The 13632-nt window shown below is 37.0% G+C and overlaps 1 protein-coding gene across 1 annotated transcript; it reads left to right on the plus strand.

Moving 5' to 3' along the window:
* The first annotated feature begins 6264 nt into the window (after positions 1–6264).
* Positions 6265–7518, plus strand: LOC149812156 (transcription factor MYB3-like). The gene is made up of 2 exons (XM_089992991.1): positions 6265–6400; positions 7028–7518. Exons 1-2 carry the CDS (start codon positions 6265–6267, stop codon positions 7516–7518), a joined length of 627 nt encoding a protein of 208 aa, XP_089849117.1.
* The last annotated feature ends 6114 nt before the right edge of the window (positions 7519–13632 follow it).

A 13632-nucleotide genomic window follows, 5' to 3' on the forward strand; every position in this document is an offset into this window, starting at 1 on the left:
GAATTATTTGACATATGTTATTTGTTAGAATATGGTTCGTGGAGGTTATAGTGGTCGCTCATCCAGTAGTAGCCAGGCTCAACCTTCATCTTCACGGGCTCCTGTGATAGGTATATCATATAACTAATTAGATGCTTGATTAGTTCAAATGCACATTCTGAGAACTTGGTGTGTATTTTTTTACAGATGATGTTGCGCCTATACACGACCCACCTACACCAGTTGATCGCACAAGTCAACAGCCAACACAGGAAACAGGGTCTTCACAGGCTGGCACAAGAAGACTCATTCGAATAGTGTATATCGATAATCGACCGTAAGTATTTTGTTTTCAATTATTGCATATCTTTTAAATATTTTATATTGATATTTACTGTGTAACAATTCATGTGCAGCACGAGGTTTGAGCCACAAGAAGTAGTACGGGAGATTAGGAATTCACTTCTTCAACATCTACCAGGACCAGTTGCTCAATGGAAAGAGTACCCAAAGGAGGTATTAGACAGATTGTGGTCCTCATTCATGGTATACAGTTGTTCCTCATAGTTAATGTGTTTCATATTTAATTTATTTAAGCAATGTCTACTAACTTTCTGAAAATATTTGTAGGCTTCGAATCGCTTTGCAACTACGGTGGAAGAAAATGATGCAAGGAAGGTGTGGCAGAAGGTGGCTGCCAATCGATTTGCAGACATGCTGCACACTATGAAGACTGCAGCAAAAAAAGCATCTGGCGTAGTAGATGATCCATTACTGTGGAAGGGCCATGGTCCTATTACTATCAGGAGAGATTACTGGGATGAAATGTGCGATATGTGGGCGGGAGATGCATTTAAAAATCGCTCTGCGAAGGCTTCACAAAATCGATCGAAGATGCCCGAAGCCCATCTACACACAGGTGGATCTAAGACATTTGGGAGCCACCTAAAGAAAATGGTAACTCATCAATATATAATATTAATTTTATAAGTATAGTTGCAAATTTGTGTACTAAATCTTTTGTCATTTAACTTCGCAGGAAGCAGAAAAAGGAGGCAGTGTACCATATAAGGATGTGTTTGTAGAAACACATAAACGGAAGACCACGGGAGTCTTCGCATCAGAGAAGGCGAGAACGACAACGGTATGTATTAATTCTATTAATAATCATTGCAATATATATGCAAGTCATCATAATGTTATCATTAATTATTAATGAATACTTTAAACATTATTTTGTAGGAGGCATATGAGCAACAAATGGTAGAGCGATATGGTGAAGACGCTACTCAGCATCCATCATTTGATCCTACAGCATGGGTGACTGCAGCAGGTGAACCCAAAAAAGGTCGCGTGTTCGGGTTTGGGAGTAATATGAACACTTCACCAGTTATTGGTTCTTCCAGTTACGGCTCACCAACTTCTTGCGTCGACATAAGCTCCAAGCAGCCGACTATTCTTTCCGGTGATGATGTACGCGAGATCATTAATGAATCACTGAATAACTACTTCCAATACACCGTCGCCCCTTTCTCCGAAATGAGATCAAGGCCGCTGTTCAGGATAGGGGATATTCGATTCCAGGTCCCTCTCAGGTATAATCACATATATAGTTTTTTTGACTATCTTAAAGCACATCTGAGCATGGTAGAATCACATATAGAGTTTTTCTAGATGCCTTAGAACACATATGAACATGCTATAATCACATATTCAATTTTTTTACTGCCTTAGCACACATATGAGCATGATAGAATCACATATATATATATATATTTAACTTTTTGTCTGTCTTAGAGCACATATGAGCATGATAGAATCACATATAAAGTTTTTTTGATTGCATTAGAACACATAAGCATGCTATAATCACATATTCAGTTTTTTTACTGCCTAAGAACACATATGAGCATATTATAATCACATATTCTGTTTTTTGACTGCCTTAGCACACATATGAACATGCTATAATAACATATAGAGTTTTTTAACTGCCTTAGAACACATTTGAACATGTTATATATCATTTATGATAGAATCACATATAAAATTTTTGGCTTTGCCTGCCTTAGAGCACATATGAGCATGCTATATTCACATATTCAATTTTTTTACTGCCTTAGCACACATACGAGCATGATCGAATCACATATATAGTTTTTTGCCTGCCTTAAAGCACATCTGAGCATGGTAGAATCACATATAGAGTTTTTTTATATGCCTTAGAACACATATGAACATGCTATAATCACATATTCAATTTTTTGACTGCCTTAGCACACATATGAGCATGATAGAATCACATATAGAGTTTTTTTATTGCCTTAGATCACACATGAGCACATGATAGAATCACATATAGTGTGTAATTTATTTCATTATATTTTGTTTATCAATACTGACTGTTCTTTTCTTGTGTAGGCTGCTAGCGATAATCAGGATAGTGGAGCTGAAGGGACAGATAAAGACAATGAACAAGAAGACGCACAAAATCTTGGCGATGATTAGAGGACTGTGTTGAAGAAGTTCTATTTTTTTTATTTTTCCTAATTGTAATTGTTGAATTGTAAATAATTAAACTTCTTAGTTTTAAGGTGGAACGATTAATTATTATAGATACTTGTTATATGAATTTTTTTGTGTGGTTTGTTTTTTATTTACAGGAAATATAAATTGTACAGGAAATATAAATTGTACAGTTCTCCGTAATTAATTTTTAAATAAATTTTTTTTTATTTTTTTTCGTTTTTGCGACGGATGATTCCGTCGCTATTCATATTAATCTAGCGACGGCTTAGCGACGGAATTAAATCCGTCGCCACGCCGTGGTCGCCGTTTAGTACCGGCGGATTGGCGACGGAATATAGCGCTCGTTATTCCGTCGCAATTAGCGACGGACTTGGCGACGGAATTATTCCGTCGCCAGTTAGCGTCGAAATATTCGCGACGTAAGCATACTGTCGCCGCGTTGTCGCTAATCCGTCGCTAACATGGTTAGCGACGGATTAGCGACGGAATGTGGTCGTCGCTAATCTACTACTCTGTTGTAGTGTTGGGTGGCCGAAATACGGCGAGCGAGATGGCTCAACCGAGGGAAAGGGTTGACAGAGGGGGAACGACGAAGGGAGGCTAGAGGGAGGTGGCCGGCGAGGTCTCCGGAGGGAGCTGTCGATGAATCGTCGGAGAGCGGGGGCGGAGATGGCGAGCAACGTGGCGGCGGTCGACGAAAAAGGGGGGAGAGAGAGGCAGAGCAAAGTTAATTTTGTGCCCTACATGCATCATTTAACATAAAAAAATAGCGACAAATTAATGACAAAAACATTGTCTCAAAATCCGTCGCTACTTAGTGACAAATTAGTGACGAAAAAATTCTGTCGCTCATTTTGTAACTAATTCTAATTTTATGGATGACTAATTTTCTCTCGCTAATCAGTCAAAAAATTGTGATAGATTTTTTTTGTTGCAAATTTCCGTCGCTAATTAACATTTTTCTGGTAGTACAGATTGGGTTGGGTGGCCATACAGTAGAAGATCCATCACTACCTTCTACACCTTTCTTTGCAGCAATCTAATTTCATGGAGTGCCAATAAGCAAAGTATAGTGTCTCGATCTAGTGTCGAAGTTGAATATAGATTTATGACCTCCACTGCTGTTGAAGTCGCATGTATATCCTTTATTCTTCGTGATATTGGGATCCCTTTAGACATTATGCCACTTCTTTACTCTGATAACATTAATGCTCTTCACATGTCAGCAAATTCTTTTTTTCACAACAGAACCAAACACATTTAAATTGATTTTCACTATGTCCACGAGAATGTCGACAAAACGTCAACTTGTGAATATATTCACCACGCCTCTAATCAAGACTGAGTTTTCTGGACAGTCAAACAAACTCGGCCTCCGCAATGAGTATCGTTTGAGGGGCATTAATAAGATCACTTCAGTTTTAGTTTTAAAAATAAGTCCAACGACTCAATGTCTTCAAAGAAAGAATCACAATTCAGCAGATTGAAAGAAAGGAAAGTGCACACACACGTCTTTGGATTTGGATCAACATTCTCAAGAAAACAATTCAATTCAGCAGCTTGAAAGAAAGGAAAGTGCTCACACGTCTACTCTCAAACAAAACATGATCAAAACTGGAAAGAACCTCGCTCAAGGAAAATTGACTCAAGGTAAGGAAAGATCCCACAATAACATTGCCCACAACGAAGGAAAAATTCAAACCCAAGGCAAGATTAAATCTCATAAGGTTCTTGCCATTTAAAGCATTCAAGACAGATCTGTCTCAGAGAGCAATATTTTGAAAAAGATGCTAATCAAGGACTATCGTCCTCATCCCCTTGTAAATTTTTTGTTTCTTATCTGCTCAGTTCAGCTTGTATAATATACGAGAGAGAACAAATAAATAAACCAAGATAGAGAAAGCCTTTCAAATTGTTGTTGTAGGTCACATCGACCAAACCACGTTATATGCTTTTGCCTTTTTTTATCTCTACCATTTCCTTCATTACTCGTTTCATTTTCTGTCACCAACTCTCCCTTCTTCTCGATGACTAATCCTATATCCTCTTTCCTTCCCTGTCGACTACTCACACCGGTGTCTCTCTATGGCAGATCAGGTGCAAACACATTGCACACTTTAAGTGTGCAGCTGCACCTCTCTGCCCTCCATCTGTTGTTGGGCATCACAACTGACAGCTTGTCAGCCAAAGATGGAGGGCGACCAAGAGCAGTGACACACTCAAAGTGTGCAATGTGATTGTACCTAATCTGCCTTCGTGTCCGTCACTCTCCTCACCAAAACTCTCTCTCTCTCTCTCTCTCACCAACAACCCACTCTCTTATTGACCTCGCTCCGTCTCATTGAGTCCGGTTTGACTCATCCTCTAAGTCATCTATATCTTCATACCCCTATTTGGGATTTCATTGATGCAAGTTGTTTCGATCAAATCCGAATCCATAGATGTGATCTACATTGTTCATTTAGCGAAGACCAACATTTGAATTGCCGAATTCTGACTTGTTTGCATGAGTTTTGGCAATTCAAAAATCAACAACTAACAACAACAACAACAACTATGCCTTCATCCCAAAACAATTGGGGTAGGCGATATGAACCAAAAAAAGAAAATCATTCTGGGTCTTCCACATGAATCCTTCTCCTTCAATCATTTCTATCCAATGCCATGTCCTCGGTGAGGTTCAAAGCATTCATATCCTTTCCTATCATCTCCATCCATGTCTTCCTAAGCCTACTTCGACGTCTTTTAACTAATATATTTTTTCATTTCTCCATCTTTCTAACTGAAGCATCATTAGGCCTTCGCCGAATATGTCCAAACCATCATAAACGATTCTCTCTCATCTTATTTTCAATGGGTGCAACACGTACCTTCTTACTTATATCCTTGCTGGAAGGTAGGCTTTGCACCCATAAGATGCAAAATTTTGTGATTAAAAAGTCATATCTTTTCATAAAAAGATGTGGTCTAAGAGTAGATTCTTATTAAATCAACCATGCTGAATCCATCTAGGTCAGGCTATGAGGATGACATAGGGCATCTCTTTTACCATCTTAGGTGCTTGAATTTTCAATCCTTCCATATATATGATATTTTTTGGGGGACCTTATGAATTTCGAATCTCTGAAAAAAAACTTTTTAATGTTTTCATGTATACTGAAATTTTTAATTTTTCCCCATTCCAATATCTTGCATTTTTCAATATCTTTTTTATTTTTCTTTTACATTTAGTTATGCTAAATTTTTTTAGATTTTTGTTATACATATTTTGATTTTTTGCAATCCCTTATGTTCTCCGTTTTCAAAATCGTCCTCTCGTAGAGTATAAGGTGTTAGTTTGAGGTCATATTTGCAAAATCGTACCTTATTAACCTTTTGCAAAAAACGTCCTTGAATAAGGGCAGAATGGTTACTTGATGGGCATCTAACGGCCTCAGTCAGAGGGTAGGAACGACTTTTACTCTGGGGGATCAATTTGCAAGCTGAAGTAAAAGGGGAATGAATTTGCAAAATTGTATAAAGCAGGAACCATTTTGCAAATCATCCATAAGTCATGGACTAATGAGAAAAGTGATCAAAAGTCCCCAGTACTCTGTACAACTTTTTCCACTCAAGGCATTTCTACCTCATATTTTCGAACTCTAATCATGTATCCATCTCCCTTCAAAATCATTCTCCACCAACATCTCTCTCTCTCTCTCTCCCTCTCCCTCTCCCTCTCCAAAGACCTTGTGAAGAATTCCTCACCTCTAGGAAATGGCTGCAAAAAATCAGTTGGGTGGCTCAAGGAATGTAAACAGAGGAGCTTGGTCTGCTGAAGAAGATGAAAAGTTATCCCAGTATATCAAAGTTCATGGAGAAATGCGGTGGAGATTAGTCCCTTCCAAAGCAGGTCTTTGGTATCTCTCATTGCTTTTTAACAAAAAACACGAAAAAGAGAAAAAAAGAATAGTTTCTCTCATGCTCCCCATAGCATAACTTTAAAAAACAATGCCATTTAAAAATGGTTTTTCTTTATTTTTGAAATGCAAAAACTTTCGTAAGTTTTCCATCATGTCAAACTTGGTTGTTACATTCTTTGAACTCCACTCATTGCAAGCTTTCATGGATCCCAACAAAAGCATGTTCAAGTAACCTGCGTCTTCCTTTTCTTGTTTTTTGCATAAGGAATTTGAGGAATATCTACTTTTTTGAGATTCAGGCTAAAGATGTTTTATCAACTTGTAATCTATAGTTTGGGTATATTCGTATGCCAGATTTCTGATCTTGGCCACTGGTTTTATTATTGTACAGGGCTTAACCGCTGTGGAAGGAGTTGTAGGTTGAGATGGCTAAATTATCTGAGGCCCAACATTAAAAGGGGGAACATATCAGACCAAGAGGAAGATCTAATAATTAGACTTCACAAGCTACTGGGTAACAGGTTAAATTAATGCCTATTAACAACCATTGTTTTTTCCTAACATATGCTTTCTCCCAAAAACTAATTATGTGTCCTTCAGATGGTCACTGATTGCAGGAAGGCTCCCAGGGAGGACAGATAATGAAATAAAGAATTATTGGAATACTCGTTTGGGCAGGAAGCTGAAATTAAAGCAGCAGTACCAACAGGAACAAACACCAACCAACAACACAGAATCAAGGGCTGCACCCAAGAAGGAGAAGGCCTTTGAAGAGTATGAGGGTGGTGTAATTGAAAGGCAGACACCAACAATGCAGAATAAGGTTGCAATTGGTGAGACCAATGTGGCGCAGGTTTTCAACATCTCAGATGATCATTCCATGGCCTCTGTTTTGAAATCCAGCAATAATAAACCAGTGGTAGATGTGGAGAAACAGAGAGAAGCTGGTTGTGGTGATGATAGTGGCATGAATACAGATCCAGAAACATGCAATAAAGTTTGGACTTGCATGGAGCAAGGATATGGCAGTCCTTTAAGCTTTCAGTGGTTGGCAGAGCTCCTTGATGAAGACTGGGATAATCTGTTAACCATCCAAGAGTGGCAGTAGAGAAAAGAGTAGCATGGTCTCCATGTGTATCTCCTTGAAAAGTAATAAAGGATTCACTGGTTTATTTTGTAAGCCTAGTAATAATAATGGTTGCAGAATTGTTCAATCGTCATAATCTCTCTCTCTCTCTCTCTCTCTCTCTCTCTCGGTAATTGCATGTTCTCTCAACTTTCAAGCATTGGGATGTACATACCTTCAGGAGATGTCACATGGACTACAGGCAACTCAGTAATGCTTTTTATTGCAAAGCGTGTGGCAAGGACTGCAAGAATGGGAAATGATCCTGACAAAGGGGATGGGTTAACAATCAAGCCCTTAGGGACGCATTTGGCACCCCGGACAAAACCAGCAACACCGTCCCCTACGAGGGTGTCCTGCATTTGCAATATGTGCCTTAGGGATGGGGCTATTTTGTTCCAAAATCTAGGGACAGCAGTCTTTCCAGGACAGACATCTTGGGTGCCATTATTCTGGGATGCAAATGCCCCTAGAGTATGTCAAAATCCTCAAAGTTATGGAATGTCCTCTCCCAAATGCCTTTTTTTGTTCAAATTTTGAAAGTGCCCCTGGTTTATGTAAATGGCAGCATGATGATATCCTCAGCCACTGGTGTTTGTGGCTTGAACATGAGTTCCAAAGTAGGACCCACATGTCTTTTCTGAACTGTGTTTGGAAAACCCATTATGTATGATGACGAGGTTCCTTGGTGAATAAGGTAAATAGAAAAAAACAGGAAGGAGAGGTGGAGTGTCTTACCTTAGACGTGAGGTAAGAGTCTTCCGTTTTGGGCTCTTGGTAAAAGGTGAAAGTGAGAAGGGTTGTGGTGCTCTCATGGGTGATTTCTCTTTTTGACTTTTGGTGTCTTGAGAACGAGAGAGAGATATTTGGCTTTTCTACACTAGATCTTTAGTGCTTGGTCTTAGGGTTTGAGAGGAGTTTTAGAGAAGGTGTCAATTTCTTTTTGATGACCTAGAGGAAGTCTTGGGCAGCATACAACGGCCCTTTGGTGGGACAAACAATAGGTGCAATTATTCCTATTTGTGTTTTTATTTATTCTCTTGTATTGGTGATTATTTTACATTAATAAGTGCTCTTGGTACTTTCCCTGTAGATTTAAGCTTATTGTCAAACCATGTTAATCCTTATGTCTTGTGGATGTTCGATTCTTTGCTAGTTTTTATTGTGTTCGTGTGTATTTTTTATTTGCTGGCATCAAATCTGATCTACTGTCATCTTAGGTGCAGACCTCAAAATCTCAAGTTGATTGCAAAAAAGATTAATCTCAAGTTGATTGCAAAAAAGATTAGATATGACCTCAAGGATGATGAATATTAAGTTTGAAGTAAAGAAATTTGACGGCAAAAGAAACTTTGCACTATATCAAAGAAAGGCCAAGAATACGTTGATTTAATGAGGTGTGTTCAAAGCATTGTGCAACATGCCGAGCAAACCAATATTGGCATTAGCTAGTGATAAGGCAGAATCCAGTAGGACATTGGTCATGAACGACAAAGATTGAGAGGATTTAAATTTTTAAGCATCGAGCATGATTTGGTAATGTCTTATGGATGAAATAATGTATAACATGCTTGAGATGGAGTTTGCAAAATAGTTATAGGAAAAGCTTGGGAGCCTGTATATATATAACTAAGTCCCTGACAAACAAACTTTATTGAAAGCAGCAACTCTATGATTTGAAGATGAACAAAAGTAGTAGTATGTTGGAGCATATCAATGCCTTCAACAAAATCATGAGTCAACTCCTGAAAAGGGATGTTGTATTTGAAGAAGGTGATACATCTTTAATCTATTTGAAATTATTGCCTTCAAGATATAAAAATTTAAAGACAACTCTTTTATACAAAAACAAAGTGTCAAGTTTGATAATGAAAAACGTTATTTTCTAATGAGATACTTGAGAAGGCTAACCCCCAATAATCAGCAAGATGAGGGCTTTGTGGTGAAAGCATCAAATCATGATTGTAGACAATTCAAGAAATATGATCAAGACCAAACTCTAATAGGAAGGACATGTTCGTTATCAGGTGCTATTGCTGCAAGAAAGTGACTCATAAAATGATAGATTGCAAAAATCATGAAGAAAATGAAAGCCAAGGGTATTGATTAAGCAAGTGTTGCAATGGGCAATTCCAAGAATGATGGGTATTGATTAAGCAAGGCGAAGGGTATTGATTAAGCAAGTGTTGAAATGTTGTCTCCTCATATATGAATTCTTTTTGTAATTTATGTAATTTAAATTTTGGTTGTTCTAATCATGTGTCATAGCATGGATATGTTTGATTCCAACATTGCATGTGATAGCAGGACTGTTCTTAAGAGAAACGGTGTCCATTGTAAGGTAGTAAGAGTTAGTACAATTAAGATAAGAATGCTTAATGGAGTGGCTCAAAGTTTTGGTGATGTCAAACATGTGCTAGAATTGGAAAAAAAAATTAATTTCTTTGAGTACATTATATTCTAAGAATTGTGTCTTCATTGAAACGAATGAAACCTTGGTTGTTAAGATGCAAAGGTTTTGATTAGAGGAAAGAGGTTTGGAAAACTATACCGTCTGGTTGGGAATGTAAGAGTCAAGGCAATTGCAGTATCTTCTTCTTTCAAAAGGCAGTGTTGGAAAAAAAGACTGGATTGAGTTGGGATAAAAAAAATGTGACTGGTTGTGATGTCGATGTCAACAAGAGCTCTATAGTAAAAGCAAGAGAAACAAATGTTCGAAGTGATAAAACGAGTGAGAAAACTTCATTTAGTTGTTACATGAAATAAAAAAGAAAGAAAAGGATGATGATTTTTCATCAAGATCTTTCTAGGTTTAGCCAAAGATAGAGGCAATTCAATTTCAGAGAAATACTACTCAAGCTCATGGGCAATGTGCACGAGATGATTATATAATATTGTATGCTCTATCAGCTGAATGTGTCGATTTGTGCAATGAAAAATGAAGACTTCAGGGTTGGCCTTGGTCTCTGCTATGAGCTAAATTGTTTAGACCCCAGGGAGAATGAGTGTTAAAAAAAAGTTGGTTAGAGAGCGTTCAAGCAAAGGCGGGGAGTGTTGTTTGTGGCTTGAACATGGGTTCCCACTTAGGACCCACATATCACCATTAAGAGTAGCCTTTTGGGACATGGTTTGGAAAACCCATCATGTGATGGGTATTATGGGTAAAACAAGGAACCATATGGTGATGAGGTTCCTTGGTGAGTAAGGCAAATAGAAAAGAAATAGGAAGGAGAGGTCGAGTGTCTTACCTTAGAATGAGGTAAGAGTCCCTCTTTTTGGGCTCTTGGTAAACTTAAAAGAGATTGGTATTGTGGAGATCTCTTGGGTGTTTTCTCTTTTGGCTTTTGGTGTGTTGAGAAGGAGGGAGAAATTTGGCTCTCCTATAGTAGCTCTTTAGTGATTGAACTTCTCTAACACTACAAGAAACCTGTGGATTAGCGATGACCTAAATCCGACGCTAATCTGTCGCTAAACTGTTCAACGACGGATTAACTTCGGATAGCTTCCATCGTGATTTTTTCGACGCTAATTAGCAACATAATATATCTGTCGCCCATTCCGTCGCTAAGTAGCGACAGAATGTATTTGTCGCCAGTTCCGTCGCTAAGTTGCGACGGAATAACGAATGTCAATATCTGTCGCAAGGCCGTCGTTACTATACGGCGATTTTGGTGTTGCGACAGATTTATAGTCGTCGCTAATCTGTCACTACATTCAACGCTAATAATAATTAGCGACGGATATATATGTCGCTAATTCATCACAAACAAGAAAAAAAATATTTGAAAATTAAATATCGAGAAAAAATTTCTTGTGATACAATTTATATTTTCTGTACAATTTATACTTCCTGTGAATAAAAAACAAAGTACACATCAAAATACATATAAAAGGAAACTAAAACAATTAATCGATTCACTATAAAATTCGCAAGTTCTAATTATTTATAATTCAACATTTACATTTTTGAAACAAAAAGAAGGTAGAACAAATTCAACACATGAATCTAATCATCGCCAAGATTTTGTGCATCCTTTTGTTCATTGTCTTGCGCTGTCCCTTCAGCTCCACTACGCTGATTATCGTCAGTAACCTACACAAGAAAAGAAAGGTCAGTATTGATAAACAAAATATACTGAAATAAATTATACTCTATATGTGATTCTATTATGCTCATATGTGTTCTAAGGCAGTAAAAAAACTGTATATGTGATTCTATCATTCTCATATGTGTTCTAAGGCAGTAAAAAAACTATATATGTGATTCTATTATGCTAATATGTGTTCTTAAGGCAGTAAAAAAAACTTATATGTGATCCAATCATGCTCATATGTGCTTTAAGGCAGCCAAAAAAATGTATATGTGATTCTACCATGCTCATATGTGTTCTAAGGCAGTAAAAAAACTTTATATGTGATTCAATCATGCTCATATGTGTTCTAAAGACAATAAAAAAGTTGTTTTTGTGATTCTATCATACTTATATATATGTGCTCTAAGGCAGTAAAAAAATTATATATGTGATTCTATCATGCTCATATGTGTTCTAAGGCAGTCAAAAAAACTTTATATGTGATTCTATCATGCTCATATGTGCTCTAAGGCAGTAAAAAAACTTTATATGTGATTATGTCATGCTCATATGTGTACAAAGGCACGCAAAAAACTGTATATGTGAATATATCATGCTCATATGTGTTCTAAGGCAGTCAAAAAAACTGTATATGTGATTCTATCATGCTCATATGTGCTCTAAGGCAGGCAAAAAACTATATATGTGATTATATCATGCTCATATGTGCTCTAAGGCAGTCAAAAAACTTTATATGTGATTCAATCATGCTCATATGTGTTCTAAAGGTAGTAAAAAAACTTTATATGTGATTCTACTATGCTCATATATGTTCTAAGGCAATTAAAAAACTTTATATGTGATTCAATCATGCTTATACGTGTTCTAAAGGCAGTAAAAAAACTTTATATGTGATTTTACCATGCTCATATGTGCTCTAAGGTAGTAAAAAAACTATATATGTGATTCTACCATGCTCATATATGTTCTAAGGCAGTAAAAAAACTTTATATGTGATTCTATCATGCTTATATGTGTTCTATGGCAGACAAAAAAATTGTATATGTGATTCTATCATGCTTATATGTGCTCTAAGGCAGTCAAAAAACTGTATATGTGATTTTATCATGCTCATATGTGTTCTAAGGCAGGCAAAAAACTGTATATGTGATTATATCATGCTCATATGTGCTCTAAGACAGTCAAAAAACTGTATATGTGATTCTACCATGCTCATATGTGCTCTAAAGCAGTCAAAAAATTGTATATGTGATTCTACCATGCTCATATGTGTTCTAAGGTAGTAAAAAAATTGTATATGTGATTCTATCGTGCTTATATGTATTCAAAGGCAGTAAAAAACTGTATATGTGATTCTATAATGCTCATATGTGTTCTAAGGCAGTAAAAATATTATACTGAAATATTATATAAAAGGTCAGTATTGATAAAAAAATATACTGAAATAAATTATATGCAATGCACCTAAGTTAAGGCAATCAAAGTTATATAAAATCTAACGACATGCAATACATCACATAAAACTTTCATACCTAAGAGACACCTGCAAACGAAGCTTCTGTGTTTTGCAAAAAACTGTTAAACTCATTCCAGAGAACATTGACAATTGTTTTATGGAAGTAGTCACGTATTATGTCCTTGACGATATGGCGTACATCATCCCAAGAATCAGTTGGATGCTTAGAGCTGATGTTGATGGGAGAAGTCTTTGAGCCGTGACTAGAGGAAGCAACGACTGGTGAGATGTTCATATTACTCTCAAACCCGAACACACGACCCTTTTTGGGTTCACCTGCTGCAGTCACCCATGCTGCGTGATTAAATGATGGATGCTGAGTAGAGTCATAGCCATATCGTTCTACCATCTATTGCTCATATGACTCCTACAAAATAATGTTTATAGTATGAATTAATAATTAAGAATTACAGTGTTTATGATAACTTGTATATTACAATGATTATTAATACAATAAATACATACCTTTGTCATTCGCGCCTTCTT

The sequence above is a fragment of the Nuphar pumila genome, chromosome 17 (assembly GCF_984573655.1).
Source record: "Nuphar pumila chromosome 17, dmNupPumi1.hap1.1, whole genome shotgun sequence".
Classification (NCBI taxonomy): Eukaryota; Viridiplantae; Streptophyta; class Magnoliopsida; order Nymphaeales; family Nymphaeaceae; genus Nuphar; species Nuphar pumila.